Source organism: Sphaerodactylus townsendi, linkage group LG10 (assembly GCF_021028975.2).
Source record: "Sphaerodactylus townsendi isolate TG3544 linkage group LG10, MPM_Stown_v2.3, whole genome shotgun sequence".
In the NCBI taxonomy this organism is placed as follows: domain Eukaryota; kingdom Metazoa; phylum Chordata; class Lepidosauria; order Squamata; family Sphaerodactylidae; genus Sphaerodactylus; species Sphaerodactylus townsendi.
The window spans coordinates 36,313,197-36,334,473 of record NC_059434.1 but is presented as its reverse complement, the minus strand read 5'-3'; the positions used below and the strand labels follow the sequence as shown (position 1 = coordinate 36,334,473).

Genomic DNA, 21,277 nt, shown 5'->3' with positions numbered 1-21,277 from the left:
ATAAGTAGAAATGGAAACTGGCATCTCCTTCAAAGGAATTATGCATCTCTCTCTCTCTTTTGAGTAATGATAGAATAGAGATCTGGTGCATGTCAATCTTGAGCAGTCATCTATACACAGATCTTTCTTCAGGATCTTCACACCAACCTAGTGTTCTGCTCATGTATTCTTCAATGAATTGAAAGTGTTATAGCAACATTGGCTCAGTTACATCTCATACTTGGTTGAACAACAATTAAAATTATTCCAGTTTCTGTCTAATTCAGACATGCCTGAACATATTTCAGTTCTCATCATCCTTATTAATTTGACTCTGCTATGTTGCTATAACATGATGGTGGTTAGGAAAAATGCAGTTCTACACAGCTGTTGTTTATTTCAATTAATTTTAAATGGCTTAATAATCATATCCCCATTGTTTTGATAAATTGGAATATTTTGTGAACAATCATTGTTAATAAGAAAAAGCACACTGAATCTAAATGTCACTTACTATGAATCTAAATGTTACTCACTATGCCATCCCTAGAACTGCAACCAAATTGAAGAAATTTGTTTCATCTAAAACTTTGATTCACTAATATAGCACAGCAAGCCTTTATTGGCATAGACAACAGTAGATTCACTAATATGAAACATTATGGCAAATTCTTCATGCTTATTTCCATAATATTGTCATTCCAAGGTTATGTGCTGCATCCACCCAGCTTTTTCCACTCAACCTCCTTCAGTTCTCATTCAATTACTTTTGTCATATAGGCCCCTTCCACACGGAGGCAGAAGGGGTTGGGTTGGCGTAACCCACGCCGACCCGACGACGCTGGGACCGTCCGCATGGATGGTCCCGGAACCGGCTGGGAAGACGGCGCAGAGCTGTGCCGTCGTCCGGGCGACTTACCAGTCCCGCGGCCCTCCAGCATGTCGCCGAAGCCAGGGGACACGCCCCCCTGCCCTGCGCGGCCGCTCCAGGGTCGCAGGGCAAAGGGGGCGTGTCCCCAGGCCTCGGCGACGAACGCCTGGGAGCAGCGGAACTAATGAAATCGCCCAGTGAAGGGGAAGAGGCGGCTTGGGAAAGCTGCTGCCCGTTCGCGGCAGCCAGCTCAACCAGCGTTCCCAAAAAACAATGCTGAGGGAAGCGTGGTTTGGGAGCGCCCGACTTCCGCTTACAGTCCAGGCGAAGCGTGAGAAGCCAGCGGCTGCGCTGCAGCTGCGCACCCTGGGCGAATGGCGGCCTTTTTCAATAATGATGAGGCAGGTTGGATTAAATCCTATAACTGTTGAAAAAACACTGGGTTAGTTCCAATGGTTCCATTCCAGAAACAGTCTTTCCTGAACATAAGGACTGCTTCCATTAGTGGGACACACTTGATAGTAACAGAAGAAATCCTTCCGAGATGGAAATTTCCTCTAGAAACCATCTAAAAATGTAACAGATATAAATAAAAAAAAGGCCAAGACTGGATAGAGTCCACTGAAAGAAAACTCAGCAATGACAACATTGGGGATGGTTCAAAGATATGATAGAATCTGTCTTCAATTATTTTACTGACAATATTCTTTACAGATGACTTTAAAAAACCTAACAGAGTGTATCATAACTTTGTTGTTCCTATATAAAGTCAGATCCTCTTTTACAACTTACCTGATAGAATAAAGAACATTCCCATTTTTAAAAATTCGTAGCAACTTGTTGTCTGTAGTTACTTCATGAAAGTTGGCACCCTTTTCATTAGCAAAGAATAAATCAGGCTTCCAAATAGAATCTAGCATAGAGGGATCTAAATCTAAAGAGTCATCTGGATATTCACTATAAGCAAGCCGTGGATCATTCCAGCTCTGACGGAGAAAGATGTTCACTCGATAATCCTAAAAAAAAGCAAAAGTATTCAGTGTTTTATCCAGGATAACTTATGTTTTATTTAACTCATATTTAACCATGAACAATATTTGCCAATGATTTTACTATCTTATTTTTTTTAATCAGCATAACACTCTTAAGTTTATGCTCTTAGCAAGCTAGCTGCCTTCAACTGAATCTTAAAGATTAAAACATAGATACAGAAATTCTAGCGTGCCAGTGACCACAACTGAACTAAAATCCATTATATGAAAAATACTAGTCTTGGAATGTGTTATAACCACTGTTCTCAAATACCAATCATGATGGAATATAAAGTTGAAATGTTTGAGCATGTATTCTTTTGTGTAAACACACGTCACAATTACATTTCCAGAACAACTTGCATTAGTTTAAGAAGGTTATTAAATTGTACCTTAATTATTCATGTTGTGACTTTGTAATCAGAGAACCTAACCTCCTGAATAATATGGAAACATAAGTCTTTGTGACATTTTCAGTCAGGACCATGGAATGAATTTTGAGTGCATCCTGGTAGCTGGCCACTTCACCACTATTTTGAATCCTGACCTGATTTTTTTAGGGATGGGAATGTCTTCTTAGAACAAGGATCTACTCTAGTTTTCTGAAACTACTTACTTTTGACTAAACTAAGGAGGCCATGCTATTTTGACCTTTTTTACCACTGTTTTCCCCAGTGGTAAATCTTTCTATTTGCTTTGTATTTGTTTCAAATACTATTTAATATGACCTCTCTCCACGTATCTGTTGGATTGATATCTATGGCATACAACATAGTTACAAACATAAAAAGCTTCCTTTCCCAAACAGCTTATAAATGGCATTGGCACATCCAGGAAAGGGAAAAGCATGCAGACAATCAAGAGCAACAGAGAATGTCTGTGAAGAAATGCCTTTTTGCAAACATAGCCTGGGTTGTTCAGAGAAACCATCCATTGTCTGGCCAGTTGTCTGGTGGCTGTAAGCTACTATTTTAACATTTTCACCATGATTAAATTTAAGTCCCTCTCATTAAAAATAAGTTTAAATCATATAAATAAACATTTGGCAACAGTAGAACCACCACTGTGAAGTTGAAGCCTGTTAATGATTTGCCTACTTGTAGACCGATGATTATATGAAGTATGTGTCTGTAGTGTGGAAATCATGAGCTACAAATATCAACGCAAGACTTAGTGAAATTTATATGTTATATTTTTATATGATTACTTCCACTATTCCTTCTCTTCATCGGAAATCATTAAAAATCTCAAGGGATGTACAACACTTAAATATTTCTACCCTTCTTTTTTGCCCCACAGCCCCACATGTCTTGTATGTGACAGAGAGTATTTACCAACTGTCTTGAGTGAAGGTTTGCCTAATGCATTTTGACTGCTCCACTGTCCTTAGAAACTAGCCAGTGAATGAACCCCCCTTAAGCGATCTTTATTTTTTGGCACATTCTGCAGTAAAGCCTATGATGGTCATTGAAATCTGATCATTCAGGAATTTAGAGATTCTCCTGCTATTCCTCGGGGTTGGTAATCATGTTCAGCGAAAGCATTCAAGCATCTGCCAATATCTTTGATTTGCGTAATGTTACCAAAGAAGTGATCCTGCTAATTTTTGTGGGGTATAAATTCAGCTTTAAAGCAAAGTTATCTCTGCACTCATTTGAGAATCAGTGGTCTGTGAGGAATATTTGTCATTTCCATATATGTGTGTGAGGTACATAACAAAAACTGGCAGCCCTGTCACTAGGGTAATTCACAACAGTCATATTAGTTTTGTCAAGGTCATCCAATCACAGGACCTTGGATTTTCATTTAAAAAAGGAATGGGCCTATGCACAATTATTGTTTTTTTCTGAAAGGAATCTCTTCTCCTTTTCCCCATTACCTTTGTTTTGCCCTTTATTCTTTGCCTCAAGAATATCTTAAATACTAGCTTGCTCCTTTGAGTCTGTTCTTTTTCTTTTGAGTAGTACTTTGAACTGCTTGAACAAAACTGCCAACATTTTCTGATCTAATTTCATTAACATTTGTTCAAACCCGAATGAGCACACAGGCTCCATGTCAACACCCCTGAGTAGTTTAAATATTAATCTTTCTAAACCTAACTTGATGGGATTGCATACTATAATAAAAAATACAGGAAATAATTCACAGTGTGTTTCACATATTTGCTTATAAAACATGCATGTTAAACTCACTCTAATATATGTGTTTGATAAGGGCAAAGTATATGGAGTGGCTCATTCTCTTTGCCACCAAAATTGTTTCTTACAGAGGGCAGCAGCTAGCCAACTCTTGATGAGCAGATGACCAGAGAAACTCTTGATGAGCAGATTACCAGAGAAAATGACCAGAAGAAAAGGTGCAGTTACTAGTACAGCAATAGCTAGCACAAAAAAAGACATCTGGGTAATGTCTGAAAAAGAGGCGACTTCCTAATTTTACTCTGAACATCCAAAATAGGACATTTTGGGGACGTTTTTGTAAAACCTATCTCTCATTTGTTTTCCTGACAGCACAGGTGTCAGAGGAAGAAAGACACTTTTCCCCACCCAACTGTTCAGCATTCTGGTCAATTTCACCCTCCACCTGTGCCCGACATTTTTGTGCTTCTGAAGGGATTCTCCCTGCCTCCATTTACTGAAGGTCGCCCCAGGATTTTTCTTGTGCTGGCTCCAATCCCAGTGCAAAATTTAGTGCCCTCCCTGTAATTGGGATGTGCACAAAGCAGCATTCCCAGTCACAGAAAAGGAATATATATAAAGATGCACCCTTTGCAATATGCAGACAAGTGGTGATTATGCAGAGATAAGTTTACCATGTCCCACTGTTTCCATCTGGATGTTGAATGAACATGCAGAGGGAACATGTGCTTAATGTAACGTGATGCAGAGACTCAATGCAAAGACATGGTCATACAATGTTCTAATTTATACAACTTCTTGTAAAATGAGAACACTCATGACTGTACCAGTTGCTGGGATTAAAAGCAGTGTTTATTAAGACACTACTTTGAGAGATCCACTGTAGTGTAACAGAAAACTGGACTAAGGACAGCTCTCCATTAGCCATCCATGCTGCTGGCATAGAAAACATCAACCATGTGTTAGCATAGAAAACATCAACCATCCCCCATTTGCCATCCTCATTGCAATTACTAGACTCTAATGATTCCCTGCAGCGGAGGAAAGTGTCAGTCCTCATGCTGTTGAAGCAGAGCAAAAACAGTTCATGGTCTGATAGTTCAATCTTATGTGATTGTGGGAGAAGCACTGATTTTACTTTCAATGGGGGTCGTTTTTGTTCAGTAACATTATTGTAGAGTGAATGTTGTGGTAACAACATGTTCAGTATGTGATGTCTAATAGGCTGGGATCACTTTAAGAAGGCAGTCCTAACTAAGAAAAATTACTGAAGCAGCAAATCTTAAAAGTTTTTAATTACAAAAAAAACCCCTTTGTTTCTCCCACAAAGCTGTATCTTTGGTTTGAAAAATTAACTGGGAAAATATTTGGTGCATTCTGAATTTAATCTCAGTTTGTGAAAAAGGGAAGGTGTGAACCAGCTCTCAATGATGATATTTTGGCAACACAGAAGGATCAACAGAATAAGGAAAATGCATCTTTCCCTTCCCACCAAATGTTAATTCATTTCAAAAACCTATCTAGGCTACCATCACCACACTTTGAGACAATGACATCCATAATTTAATGAAGCTTTGCCTGAGGAAATATTTTCTTCTTCTACAAAATATGCTAACAATCTGTTAAAAGACCCTACTAGTGTTGTAGAAGAAGAAAATATGGTCTCTATCCACTTCCTGCTTTTTTGTACCTTTCCTACCTCTTGGATGCCCTTTTTGATATAGGAAATGTTATTCAAAATACAGAAGCAATAACATTTTATAAAAGGGCATTATGACACTAGCCGTCTTATTTTCACCACTCCCCCCAATTCTAATAGCATGGATTTTCCCCCACCACAACATGTCATACACTGCTTTCATGTTTTCATCAGGCTATGTATTCCTTGAGCATTGTTCTAGAAATGTTTATCTAGTTTTGAAAAAGAGAGCAATTTTTATTTGAGTTCCATTATTCACAAGGACTTGGATCATATTTTTGTGCCAGTTACATGAACTTCAGCAAACTGTTGGGGGAAAAAAACTCACACATACTGCAGAACTCTAATTGCATTTGAAAAATAATAGGAGAGACTTCTCAGTGCCTTCATGCAAAGACAGAGTTATCTTTATGATCGGCATTGAGTACTATGGCAGAAGGAGTAAAAAACCATTTTGTGCACTGTCTAGATTTCTGATAATCATCCACTGAGGTCTGGGCTTCTTTTACCTTTGCCAGTGTAACTTGAAATCAAAATTGTTTTAAAAATAATTGTCACTTGCAATTCTATCAGCGTGGGCATATTCTTGTAACCCAATACATAACACACACTTTTTATGTAGACCCACAGAAAATGTATTACCATGGCAGAGAACAGATACTTTTTTATCTAGATGTGCAAATATATTTGATTTTTTTTTGCTGTTGTTGCTTGTTATTGGCCAAGTGTCTGTTTTGTTTATTATTTTTGTACAGGAACTCTTGGAAGGTTTAAACTAATATTTTGTTCCATTAGTATTGGTGCATTTCATTCCTTCCCTCCAGTATGTTCAGGGGGGTGAACACAGTTTATCACACCATTGTTTTAACCTGTGAGAGTCGGTGAATGGTCAAACATCACCCAGTGAGCTTCACGGAATACAATGGATGAGAATATACATCTTTCTGTTATTTATTGATATTGGTATACTACCTTCCCATTAACAAAAAATGTTGAATCTGCTTGAGCAAACTCTTATGCTTACATTCAGTACAATACGCCCACAATTTTAAATGGGGACAGGCAGTATGCTGTTTTAAGTTCTAAAAAATGCATCTCCTTTGGCTCTACCATATGGTGTATCTCATAATATTTTACACTTCGTGAGATGGATATGGGGATAAAAAGAGGAAGGCTATGCACTCATGCCAATTAAGCTATCTTCAGTAGGCAGGAAAGGTTTGACTAATGACTATATTAATAAGGAATGTCTGACCAAAGGTTTGAAGGAAACCAGGGCTTAATCACAAAAACTGTTTCTAGGGCTGCATCCATACATCATTGACTGTATTGACCCCACAGCTGGTACACCAAAACAATAATTCATAACTAGATTCCCTTGTGTACTTAGGAAAATCCATTTGCAAATGATTGCTATAGGGCACCAATAGTGCACTATCCTAAAATGTAAAGATTGTCCTGGAGTCCAGGTCTGCCTCTGAGTCCTGGAAAGCATACATTTTCCCCTCAGTGCAGGTAGCAGATCCTCTGGGACATTTCAGGTTGGGGAAATGTGGGGAAGTCTTAAGCCCTTTCTCCTTGTGTGTCATGGTCCCAATTGGGCCCAATATGCCTGAGAATTAAATTTCAAAAACTGTTGCTAGCCAAAAACATGGAACTCCCATAACAGGCATAATTTACCAGGTCCTCACCGCCAAAGCAGATGGGGAATTTAAAAAAATGAAACAACCTTATACTACCAAGGCTTCAAGTGGCTCTTCAGGGTCTTGGACAGAGATTTTACATAAAATCTGCTACCTTATTATTTTAATTGTGGTTACTGGGGCTTGAACCTAGAATCTTCTGAATGCAAAGCAGGTGATTAACTCAAGGTCTTTCAATATTTCCAAGCTCCAGAAGAACAACAAACCACTTAAAGAGACACAGTTATCAGATCATAACACATTTTAAGCTTCAGCCTGTCAAACAATTGTTCAAGGCTGGAAACAGGTAAGAAAACAGGAGTAATTCTTATAGCCAAGGTGAGTATACTGCACACATTTGTGTTCAAAATAACTAAGAGTAAACTGAGGTGTCGTAGCACCAATGGGATGGGGGGGTGCATGACACACCGGGCACATGCTGCTGCATGGGTGTGGCGGGAGCATTCTGAGGCATAGTGGGGGGCGGACGGGAGTGTGGCAGGGGTGCAGGGTGTATGCATGCTCCAGACGCAGTTTCCCCTCATTCTGCCCCTGGTGAACTGAGGCCAAAACATGTAAGAATTATGTTCATGTTTGAGTGTTGAGTGTTGTATGTTATTGTTCTCTATTGAGTGTTGTATGTTACTGTTCGGGAGGAACAGATGAGCATCTATATAAAATGCCCTCTTCTGGTGGGTAGACACTATCTGCTTATGCTTACAATTTCTCTAATTTCAGTTTTTGTTTGAGAATAAATTTTGAATGGTATCCCCTTTTCACCTGTCTCATGGGCTTCTGGGTAAACATTTCACAGATGACTTCACCCTGCCAATTCAATTTTTGTATGCAGAGTGTCTTCTATTGTGATCATGTATATTTATACTGCTGCCCTTGTTGGGTCAGACCCCTTCCTTTACTTTTGAACAGACTGAGATCACAAGAAATATTCTCTAAGTGAAAACAATAGAAAAATTGGGTAGCCGAAAACAAGACTATAAGAAAGCTTTTGTTTTTCCAAATGTGTTCGCTATACCCATCTCTATGGATATATTTAGCCTAAAGGGTGTGAATTTCAACCTGATAGCTAGATGACTTTGTTCTGAACTCCTGTTAATCCCTATTCATCAGTATAATGCAACTTCTAGCCTCCAGCAGAGGGGTTTATGATTTACCCTTAGCCTACTTTAACATTCAAAAGCCAAAGGAACTTTACAAAAATATGAAACTGGAACAATTTAAGCCTTCTAGCTTTTCATACTGGCACAGTAGCTCTGCTCTTAATGCCAGCTTAGTGTGTAGACATGAACAAGCAGTGGTGTTTAACGTTGTACTGTGAAAAGTGTTGCTTGCCAATTGATGTATATCAAGCTGTTGTGAAAGACATAAGAACAGATCAGGCCACTTTCTACTGGCAACTTGGCAACCCTGAAATGACAATGTTCCCTTTACACCTGCAGTTACACCTGCAGCTGGGTCATCAATATCATTGGCTTCGGTGTTTTAATTTGGGTTGCAGCTCTGACTTGAGAAATTCCTGGAGATTTGGGCAAAGCCTGGGGAGGACATGGCTTGGGAAAGGGGAGGGGCCTCAGCAGAGTATAAGAAACTCTATTACCTCTCAGGGAACTGATCTCTGTATTCTGGAGATTCATGTGTAATTCTGGGAGATCTCCAAGTCTCACCTGAATTATCTGTCAGGCATATGATGTCTTTGTGTCTTTAGAACAGTCATTTAACAGTTGACTCCTTTTTTCCTAGTTAGAGAGAATGTTGTCAAGCAGCAAAGTCCCTACAGTTGCAAAACAAGATGTATCTGCTTGGTAACGTGGACACTTGGCAAGACCATTGGGGAAGGAAAAACAGTAAGAGCACAAAGCTGAATCCTCTCTTGGAGTGCTTAAGACCATCAGTTATGTACCTAACTTCCAGTTTAGCCATGAAATAAGATGGTGGGTCCTGAATCTGTTCCGAGATCCAAAGTTCCAGTCTACTCAAAAGGAGTCTCGAGCCTCCCCAGATTAAGAGAAGAGATACAAGAAGTTGCATTGACTCTCAGGACTGTCTCCATTGGGATCACATGGGAGAGATGTTTATCAGAGGCCCTTTCCGCACAGGGGAAAAGGCACCCCTGCACCGGCAGGAATTCTGCCGGTGGAGGGATGGGGGTCATTCGCACAGCAGCGTGTGAGCGGCCCCTGGTGAGGCCGGCGCGAGGCAGCCTGACGCCACCCTGGGGGTGGGGGAGGGGAGCCAGGTCGGCGCTGCTGCATTTTAGCAGCACCACCTGTGCAAACGGCTCCCTGGGGATGACATTTTTGCCGTCCCCAAGGCGCCATAAATGGCCCGTGCGGAAAGGGCCAGAGTGATTTGCTGGGGTAGAGAAGTCGAGTCAGCAGCATTGACACCATTTCCTGCTGGAGATTTTGCTTTTTCTTTGGAAGAAATGAAAGTAAATGAGAGACCAATAAGAAGAGTCCAGGATCTGTTGCAGATAGAGCCAGCAAAAATGGAAAGATATCTCTAACAGGTATGGAATTATAATAAACAAAAAGTTTTAAAAGAGGAAGAAAAAAATAAGAAGCTGTTTTTAAAGGAGAAGTTTAGAAATAAATCAAAGATAAATAGTTGTTTTGTAGCTATAAAAATAAGACTGAGCTGACTATCTTGGTCCTCTAGAGCTGGTGGAGGCCAGGTTTAAACCAGAAAAGAAACAATATAAAGGAAGTTTTGCTGAACCATAGAAAGATAAATGAAAGAAATAACAGCTTCAACAACTCTATTATACACGTGGAGTCTTGTTGCACAGTGACATCTAGTCGTCCAAGATGGCTACTTGAACAGGTTAGTTTCAGGCAGACTACCAAGAGATTTCCAACAATGTTCAAACCATGAATTCAAATTTATAAAATCTACAATTAGTAATAGACTATAAAAACTGGCATTCAAAACATACCAGGAACAATGGCTGAACTATTAAAGGATATTAAAGAAGTTAAAAATGATCTTAAGAAAATTGGACAGTTGGAGGAAGATATAAAGGCACTAAAGAAGCAAGTCAAAGACTTTTAAAAAGGGGGTACAGTCAGTTTAAACAGAATCTTCTTTCTGAACATGAACAAGCTATTCTTTGATTGGAATAACAGAACAGAGGAAAGGGTGGAACAATGACAAAGATTGAGAAAGGTTGCAGAAGGCCAAAACCCTGGGAAAGAGAATCTTAAAAAGAAGCATGCCTTGGCTCTGGCCAACTTTATGATGACACAAGAAAAAGAGATGGATGAAAAGATGGAAAAGATATATAGAGTGAACTCCAAAAATCACAGGGAATGTGTCGAGATATGCAAAAGACACTGTAGATCAAATTATGGAGGCCCATCGAAAGTCTAAGATGGATGACAAAAACATTATAATCATGAAGGAAATTCCATTGAGAGTCCTGCAGACGTGAAAAAGCTGTACTATTTTAGTGGATACCCTGAAGAAGAAACAAATTAAGTTAATGTGGTTGTAATGGAAGGAATTCTTTTTATACACAGAGGTCAAACACAGAGAATCCCTTGTGCAACAAGTGCTAAAGAGTTCTACAATTAAAAAAAACATTTAAAAATTTACTTAAAAACATCCAATGAAATAGTTGAAATGCAAATAAAAATCAATAAAACTAAGTAGAATGCTAGATATGAATTTTAAAATGTCAGACAGCAATCTTAAGTATTTATTTAGTGTGTTAAATGTTGAAGAATTTATATGTTAATTGCCTTTAAATCCAAGAACTAAGGCCCCTTCCGCACACACAAAATAATGCGTTTTCAAATCACTTTCACAACTGTTTGCAAGTGGATTTTGCCATTCCGCACAGCTTCAAAGAGCATTGAAAGCAGTTTGAAAGTGCATTATTCTGCATGTGCGGAATGAGCCTTAGTTAGAGAATAAGGTTATACCATGTGTGTTCTTTATATGCAAAGGATAGAAATATATGTAGTTTTTTATATGCGAATTGCTGGTCTAGATATCAGTAATAACTGTACAATATTAATGATTAATTTTGCAAGGGCTCCTTGGCAGGAAGTCAAGTAGTTGTTCTGTTTTGTTTTTCTGGTGTTGTTCAGTAAGTAGTTTTTTAGTGTTAGGGTGACTGTGTCACCATAGAGTTGTATGTATTGTTTTACATTGCAGTATATTGCATTAGTGAATGGCGATGCAAATGCGCACATATTGTAGATTCTCTAATCATGTCATCATAGCTTCACAGACGTCCCCCTCAAAACAAAATGAAAATAGGAAAAATGTACATGCATGGGATAGCGAGGCTCAGCAAACTTTATTCATATACTTTTTACAGTGAAATTGTGTGTGGATAAGCTATAAGCAGAAGACACCATGGGAAATCTTCACAGAGAATCTACTGTACCATAGAAAAAGGTGAGTGTGAGCAGCAAAAATTAAAATTTAAGAGGTTTGGATTGGAGAAATAAAGCATTTTCTGCCTGCTGTGTTCATTCAGCAGCAGGAAATGTCTTCAGCCTAGTTTAGTGATTTCTGAAAACCTGGGTTGCGAGAAATAAAATGGGCTGAAGTCATTTTAGGGAAGAGAGCTGTGCAAAGTTTTTCCCCAAAAGGTTTTTTAAATGTCCTAAAGATGTTATATTTATATTTGGAATCCACCAGAGTATGATAATTGCTGACCACAAGAATGCCTTCTTTTGAGCTGCACTGATGCATAATTTACCAGCAAACCATTACAGAACATTGACTAGCCTGTATTTTACTTGTCAATTCTTAAATCTGATGTACTGGGAAGAATGTAAAGGAGAAATTATGCAGCAGTGTACTATTGACTGTACTCAGGGGTCTTGGAAATGATGCTGTTTGCATATGTCTGCTGAATTGCATCTTTCAATTTTAGATGGCCAAGTTTCTGGCTCTCAAAATGTGTTAGCATTAGCAATCTGCTGAGGTTTGGAAACCACTGAGTTGGTGTGATCACAAAGTAGTTCCTCAACATATATCTATTTCCCTCACCCTTTCCCCTAGGACTTCCTCCATCTGACAAAATACATTCTTATCTCATTCAAGCATCCTGTCCTCCACAATTATCTGCAGAAGTTGTGATGAAATTCTCGTGTATTTACCTCTCCACTTACTTCAATGGACAGTGCAGTTTTATGCACATGGAATTTCTCTTTCCACTGATGGGAACAGGGAAGATTGGTCACAGAGGAGCCATGTATGTACATCAGAGTTTATTGCATCCCTGAATGTGGGGCAGGATTCCTTATGGTCCCAAATTACTACCATATATAACTGACCTTGTGATGTGAGATAATGTTTCCTTCTGGGTCATCTGTGTATTACAGAAAACCTGAAAGAAGGGGAGTCTGTTATTTGGTGCAAGCTTCTCTCTATAGGTCCAAAGCATGTACAGAAGCCTGTGGCAAGGAGTCAGTCTCTTACTCCTTGCTGATTCTGATTGTTTGCACAGCCAGTCTCAAGGAGAATGAATTAAACTGCTTCTTCCCTGAGTTTCAAAGGTCCCTTGGGAAGACTATGGCCCCTTCCACACATGCAGAATAATGCACTTTCTATCCACTTTCAATGTACTTTGCAGCTGTGCAGATTAGTAAAATCCACTTGCAAACAACTGTTAAAGTGGTTTGAAAGTGTATTATTTTGCATATGCAGAACAGGCCATGTTTGCTTCTTTATTTTGCAGTGAGCTTTGAGGGCAATCAGAGACCATTTCCCTATGGGTCAAAAAAGCCAGTAAAACGATGGTAAAAATAACATTATGGGCGGGGAAGTTGCATGGCTGCCACTGTAGAAATGACACTGCAGTGATGCAGCAATGCTCCAGCAGCCCCACAATGGTGTATTCGAAAATCGCTCAACAAGTGAACCTTTTCAAAAATGGTGCTCCGCAGTTGGCATTGTGCGAAGCACCCACCAGGAATTGGTCCGCAGAGCCCACCCCCCACAATGGCGGCCCACACTGGCCAATCCCGGTGCCGAATGCCATGACATCTAACCTGGGAAAAAAACACCATTTGCAAAGTGCAGCCATGCGAAGCACTGCGGTTCAGACAATGCGCTACCTGTCCATGAGTGCCTGCCCATGCAAACGCTCAGTTGCTACAGTGTTGCCAATAACACCGGCACAACGCTGTAATTGGCTGTGCAGAAACAGCCAGAGAGTCTTTCTTGGTGCTTATGAATTTCTCTAATGCCTGGAACAAAGCAATCCCCTTTCACTTAATATCAGGTGTTGTCTGTGCTTCACTGTTTTTGAGCCTTTCTAGTGAACTGCATAAATGACCCTATTATTTCTCCCAGTTTTTATGAACTCGAAGGAGGAAAAGAGCATTCACTTGCTTCACTTGCAGTGAAATCTCTCCCCTGGTATGATCTAATGTTTGGCAGGGTGAGAGAGGATTTCCTTGACTCATTTAAGGTGTTAAGGGAGAGGTGGGATTGGGGCAAAAGAAAATTTGCCAACATTTATGGAACCCTGATTGTTTGTGTGTGTGTGTATGTGTTTTTTCAAGTCACAACTGATGTACGGTGACCCTGTAGGGTTTTCAAGACAAGATGTTTAGAGGTGGTTTGCCATTGCTTGCCTTCTCATGAAATGAGAGTTCTGAGAGAACTGTGATTGCTCCAAGGTCACCTAACAGGCTTTACATGGAGGAGTGGGTATTTGAACCCAGTTACAGTTTGTCAGACTTAATTACTATACCATGTTGACTCTCTGACTAGAAATGGTAAATTCTTTTTCTGAATCATTGCCACCACTGTTACCACCACACAGTTTTGTGGGAATAAACATCATAAAAATTTGGGTTCGTGAAGGTGGGGGCAGCAGCCCACTGGCGGAGAGAGTGCTGGGCTGGGGTACATCTGCTCATTGTTGGAGGCTCCCAGGCAGCAGTGAGGGCCAGAGGCAGGGCCCTCCACGGAATGTGCAGAGTCTGGGTGTGGCCCAATTATAACATGGCAGCGCCGGCAGGATGGTTGCTCTTCCCGCTGGAATGTTACACTCTACTGAGGATGGAGTTTAGTGGATGCTGTCACCTACTGAAGGTGCTGACTGTGAGGGGGGTTGGGTTTTTGCAGCTGTTTAGTGATCTTATACTGTGTTATTTATATTGATTGTTCTAGTCAGTTTAGGTGTTATATCTTAGGTAGTGAATTGGTTAATTGGTTGTAGTAAATAGCGTTAGTGATAGATGTTAGGTATGGGAAGCTTAAGTACTCGACTTAGCAATATGATTGCTTCTTATGTTGGTTAGTTACTAGGCTTAGTTTATGTATTGACACTATTATGACCTGCTTGGTTGGTTAGCCTTGGGTCGTTATGGTCATTATGTTCTGTAGTTTGATTGTTGGAATGTACTGGAAGTCGGCATCTTATGTATTCAGGTTGTTTTCATGGTGGGGTTTGACATTTTGTTAATGATGTTCAATGATGTTATGATGCTGTTAATGATGCTATGTTACTATGTTTACTGATTTTGTTTTATGTGTAATGTTTACCTATCAATATGTAAGTTATAATTTTATATTGTTATTCTATGCAGTTATGTTATAGAATACTGATAATATTGAAGTTTTTGCTACTCTGTAGTGTTGTGTTATTGTTGCTCGTTGACCTGATGATGACCCTCGATGCCTGTTGTTTATATCAATGTTGTTCACCGCCCTGAGCCCTATGGGGGCAGGGTGGGATATAAGTTGAATAATAATTTTTAAAAATGGAATTTAGGATTTGAATTGTATTATATAAATCTTGATGTAATAGCTGTCAAATTTCAAGGAAGACTTCACATGTGACAAAGGGGCAGTTATAGGAACTGTAACTTTCATGGGCTGAAAAGAGTTACATGTTTATGCAGGAGTTCTGTGAATACATGGAAGGGCACATGTGGCTCCTGAATATGGTGATTAATCCAACAATCCTGTCTTCTTATTCTTTCGGTTGTTTTGAATTTTGGGCTCTGCCTTCCTTCAGTGTTCCCTCCCTCATTGATTCATTATCTGTGTTATGTATTGTTAACTTGATAGGGGAGCAGTTGAAATTGCATTTTGTATATCATGTATTTTATTTGATTGTATTTTAAACTGTTAATCACCTTCATTCTGAAATTTTGTTGGGAGAGGATAGAATACAGATCAATCAAACAAACAATTATCTTTTCTTTAGAATCTGCCTGCCCTTAGAAAAAGAAGGATTTGGATTTTTACCCCACATTTCTCAAGCGTAAGGAGTCTCACAGTGGCTTACAAATTCCTTTCCTTTCTCACCCCACAACAGACACGTTGTGAGGTGGGTGGAGCTAAGAGGGTTCTGAGAGACATGTGACTAGCTCAAGGCCACCCAGCAAGCTTCATCTGTAGGAGCAGAGAAACAAATCCAATTCCCCAGATAAGGGTCTGCCGCTCATGTGGAAGAGTGGGGAATCAAACCCTGTTCTCCAGATTAGAGGGCCTTTCCCCACTTACCGTAAGCCCCGCACTACTTGAGGAGAGTAGCGCGGGGTTCCTCCTCCCTCCCCACAGCAGGGGCGGCCACAGCGCCAACGCCTTAGCCCGGACGCTCACACCACTCAAAGAAAATTATGCCCTTCGAAGCGTCACGGCATCCCAAGCTCTTCTGAACAAAGCGCCTTTTGACGACCCCCCCCCCGCACAGAAGCCTTGAGGGTGTCCAGCGGGACGCTAGGGCGCACGCCTGGGATGCCGCACGCTGAGAGCAGCGTGCGGCATAGGGGGGATGGAAGGGAGTGGGGAAAGGCCCAAAGTCTACCTGATCTTAACTATTACATCACACTGGTTCATCTGCAGCCCAGCCTATGTGCATATGTGATCTCAGTTTAGTGGAGCTTACTCCCTATTGACTTTGAGCATAGGATTGCTGCCTAAATGAGATGAAATATCATATAATATCTTACCATGGTTGTCTCTGCAATGGATCCAAAACTGTTTATAAAAATGTTGCATGTGACGTTAACTGGAGGTCCTGAAAAAAATTAAAAAAATTATCAAGCAATTATGGCACATACCAAACAAAAGCTTGGGCTAAATATGCTAGGTAGAAGAAAAATGAAGCAAAGGTTCGTGGTTTTTTGAGAAGCAGAACATGTTAAAGATTTCATTGTTTTTAACAATTATCAGTCCTTTTCCAAGTTGCTAGAGGTATTATTCCTAAACAAGAAAGAACTCCCAACATCTGAAGAAAAGATCAGTACACCTTTGGCTAAATTTATGCTTTAATAATAGGCAGTGTGCTTGTCTCCTTCAATGGAACAATATACACAGCAGCCTTCAAGCACAGTGACTAAAAGTGACAGGGTTTCAATAGATCTGTTCTTTTAGTTAAATCTAATTGTATTTTACTACCCTTGACAAGTTAGACAAGAGTTGTCAAGTTGAAGAAAAAGGACATACTCCCTCAGGTATCTGTCAAAGACAGTCTAGACATATTTTCTGCTTTAACACAAAACATTTGGAGAGGTACCAAAAAAATTGCCCCACCTTAATGCTGCTGGTTTTGAAGATGACTGGCAGTTAACAGGTTCAAGTCAGTTCTTAAAATTCTGAAAGACAGAACACTTTCTGCTTCTACGGGAGTTGCGCTGACTATCTGTAGGGTTACTTTCTCATGTTGAAAGGTACAGCTTGAGATAGAACGATATTTCTCCAAAGAATAGCACTCTCCATCAGGCTTTTGCTGAAAAGTGTTAATTCACTCTTCTCTCTTAGCAATGTATTTGCCAAGAGATATGGAAGGCCTGGGCATTGGAGCCCTTACCTAGGGCAGCAGGAGAGGCTCTGGAGGACAGATGGCCTGGCAAACATCAACACGATGTGGTTATAGCCTGGGAAAGCACACTGGGAATGGGCCAAATGGAAGGTACAGTAGAGTGATCTATGAGGATAGTAGCAAGGGTGCCACAAGAAGGAAGCCTCAGGTGTGCAGGAGGCAAGCTGGTAGGCGGCAAGTAGCCTGACCCAGGATGAAGGGAATGGAAAAAACCAAAGACTTGACCTGGCATGATGGGAAAGGAGAGCATGAGTGGTGAGCCAGGAGGAAAAAGACTCTAGATGCCCTGGGGAGGGGAAAGTGTGGGAAGTAGAGACAAGGGGAGGAGCCAGGGTCAACTCAGAGTAAGCAGCCACTGATATAGAGCTCTGAAAGATCCAGGGCCAATCCCAGGAGTCCCAGGAGTCCTGGGAGGGAGGGGATGAGGGAAGGATTTGGGTGGGTACAAGAGGGACCTGATAGGCTGGGGGAGGCAGAGGGGTGGAACAACCCCTTCAAAAAAGCAATGACAGGAATGGCCAAGGAGGATATGGGTTGGTATGGTCCCTGCAAATCTGGGGAACCTTTCAGTTGGGGACAACAAGGATACAGATTCTTCCTCCAGCAACCAGTCTGAGACCAGTGCCAACGAAGCCGAGGAAGAGTGCCAGTTACAAATGTGGGTTAAATATCAGGAGCAAAAACTACTAGGTTGCAGCCACACAGCCTGGAAAACCCACAACAGCCATAGCACTGATAATATCTTCAGTAGCAGAAGATGACCAATGCACAGTAATGTGTGCCCTTGAGTACATAGACCTGATGGAGTACTTGGGATGTTCATCGTGCTCTAGCTTAGACATAAATGCAATTGCTGGATCTTGATCTAGAAATATTGTCAAGCGTTCATTCAGCAGTTGTTGTGACTTACTCTGATATGTTAATGTATCACCAATAAAAACAGTTTCGTTGTTAGGGATTGACCTAAAGTAGTTTTTTTTGGAGAAGCAACAGTGTCTATTTCACATTTAATAATGTTTCTTTTTGAAATCCACTGGTCAGAAAGGTTTTTGCATTTGTATTTATGTATTTATATCCTGCTTTTCTCCACAGCTAGTACTCAAAACAGCTTTTAAAACATTTGCCCCTCCTCCATTTTCTCACAACAGCCCTGTGAGGTAGATCAGGCCCAAGCTCATCCAGTAAGCTTCCACTGAAAAAGTTGCAATTCAAACCCAGGTCACTTAGGGTCTTTAGCCCACTCCCCATGGGCTTCGGGAGCAGTGGGGCACTGGTGTACATGACACCGGTGCAGCCCTGGGCCTGTTCATGCACTTGTGTGCGGGCAGCCCCTGGAGCTGCCTCCACTGGTGGCCGTGTGCATGGAGATGTCCATGCACATGGAGGCGCACTGCTTTTTTAAAAAACCTCACCTCTTCTTCCCTGTGTTCAGCCAAGGGGGTAGAGGGCAGGAGGCATATCCCCTCTCCCAACGGAGCTACACAGGGAAGAGGGGTAAGGTTTTTTTAAAAAAAGCAGCTCGCTGAAAAGCAGCCATGTGTACTCTGTGCTGTTTGCTCAGCATTAGCTACACACTGCCGTTTTTCAAAAGACTCAAAAAACACCATTGTGGGGGGAATAGGCCACTGCATCTGGCCTCCAGCAGTGGCAGCGGTGTGAACTCCTCTCTACAACTGTGTTTTTATCAGCATCATGCCAGTCTTTATGGCCCATGCGGAGTGGGCCTTTGTCTGACCCTGTATCCAGTACACCACACTGGCTCTCTGTTAGGAACAATTCTAATTTAAAGTCCATTAGTACATACATGGTTTGGGGTTGTTTTGCCAGTCCTTTCATTCAGCATGCCAGTATTGCCTGGCATGCTGCATAGAGACTTATTTTCCCTGCCTCTATATGATTAGCTGTAGCTTTTTCAGCCAGGTCTTATATTTTAGATTTTCTATTAGCTTCTTGAACCCTGTACTTTGCTACTTTATTGCCCTTACAGTGCAATATGCAAAATTATTTCAGTCTTAGCTCTTTCATTTCAATAGGCTACCATTGCCTCTGAGTTTCCTGCTGTGTTGCTCCTACACCACAGCCTTTACTTCATCTGGCATAAGCCAAATGAACTTTGTGCAATCTTTTCTAAATTACAAGAACATCACCACTTGGACACCTTTTTTTCTAGCAGATAATGCTGCAGTCTGCTGTCAGGTCCAGGCCTGCCTTTCCATTGGTGTTCAATTCAACAAGGATTGTAAAAGACTCTCTACTGCATTTGTTTCTTTTATCTCTTAATGAAGATAAAAGCATTGTGGAATCATTGCAAAATGACAATCTTGTGCAGTGAAAAGCTACAACATACTCACAAGATGCAGCTATTTTCAATCTTTGCCATTTGAATTCCTCTCTGTTGTACCTTTCATGACATACTTGAGCCATTTAGCTTATTAAAAAACTAAAATCAATTAAAGTTTTAGAGTTGAAGTATTGGACTTGCCACGTGAGGAGGGGATGAAGTGGTCTAAGAGTGCAGATGGAGACACAGGAAACCCATTGTGTGGGTAACATTTGGCCACAGCCATTTTATTGGTGAGCTGGGTCAGTTGTGCTTCTGCCGTCCCTGGTACTGCTGCTTGCCCCTGCTCTTAAGGCACCTGGTGCTGCCTGTGGACTGGAGGGGCACTCTACTGGGTTGCCCCTACCATCATGCTGTTCCCTCCTGCCATTAGTGCTCCTTCGCCACGCTTGGGCTTTTTTGCTCTTTTCCCTGGCATCTCCTGCTCGAGCTCCCAAAAAGGGGGGGGATCTCTGTTATCACTGGGCTACTGCAGCAGCCCCCTTATTGTCCTCTTCTGCGTGCCACTCAAGGTTGCACTGCGATCTGCTGGGCACAATTCACCAATTCCCAAATGCTTGCTCCTGCAAGTCTGTTGCTGCTCAATTCAGGTCTTCTTCTGTTGCCCAGAGGCACTAAGCTAAAAAGCTGTTTTTCCACTGCTCCATGTGGCCTGATAAACAGCAGCCAGGTGACGTGAGGGAGAGAGAAGAGAAGCCATTGGTGCTCAAACAAGAAGAGGCGTGGGATGGCCCTGCCTGCCCATATAAAGCCATGGCCCTGCCTCCTCCAGGCATGTCATCTGTGCTGATAGCTGGACAGCCCAGCCCCTTGCTGGGCTGTGTTATGCTCCCCTTCCACCCCACATCTTAAAACATGCATCCAAACCGGGATATTTATGGATAGAATATATATGTGAGATATATTTCTGATATATTAATGCTAACAGATATATGGTGTGGCGCAGGATAAAATAGGCTAAAAGCAAGCCTAAGAAATGGCAAACAGTCAGTAAAAAATAAATCTACTCATTTGCTCCTTGATGTCCACACCCAAGCCAGAGCTACAGTTGATAGAGTTGTAAATGTGCACTATCCCTTAAATTGAGATGCTGCAACCTTCCTTCCTTTCAGCTGTTCCTAAAACCTCCTAAGTGCTCCCATCCCTGATTTAATCTCGCTGCCTCAGCTAAATTACAATAGCCAGAGACTCACTCTGCTGGCCACCTATTCAAGGTGTTTCTAATGTAATCAAGAGAACAATTGGCTACCAATCCACTGGGTTTAGGACAGGGGTAGGGAACCTGCGGCTCTCCAGATGTTCAGGAACTACAATTCCCATCAGCCCCTACCAGCATGGCCAATTGGCCATGCTGGTAGGGGCTGATGGGAATTGTAGTTCCTGAACATCTGGAGAGCCGCAGGTTCCCTACCCCTGGTTTAGGATAATAGATAGAGCTGCTAATTAGCTCAGCCCTGCAACCCAGCACAGATGCAAAGAAACTTAAAACCTGTAATAACAAAGGGTCTCTTTTTTTCCCACCAAACTAGCGATCCACCCTATAAAAGTCCTGCTCACATTAAGCTCATTGCTCATTTCTAACCTGAACCTCTCTTGGTCAAGTTGGTGTGAGACACGAAATTGTTCTTCTATGGGATCTCTGTGCTGGCATAGAGTCCCTGCCTTCTCCTTCGTCTGCTGCATTGGAACCATTAGGTAATGTATCACCCTGCTGCCTCC

The 21,277-nt window shown here is 41.3% G+C and overlaps 1 protein-coding gene across 1 annotated transcript in view; it reads right to left on the bottom strand.

Annotated features, from left to right (window-relative positions):
- GLRA3 (glycine receptor alpha 3) overlaps positions 1-21,277 on the bottom strand; it is an 89,715-nt gene that overhangs the window by 27,163 nt on the left and 41,275 nt on the right. The window contains exons 3-4 of the mRNA XM_048509008.1: positions 16,346-16,413; positions 1,643-1,866 (exon numbers count right to left, since the gene is read on the bottom strand). Of these exons, the coding sequence (XP_048364965.1) occupies positions 1,643-1,866; positions 16,346-16,413 (292 nt within the window). The remainder of the gene's footprint in view (positions 1-1,642; positions 1,867-16,345; positions 16,414-21,277) is intronic.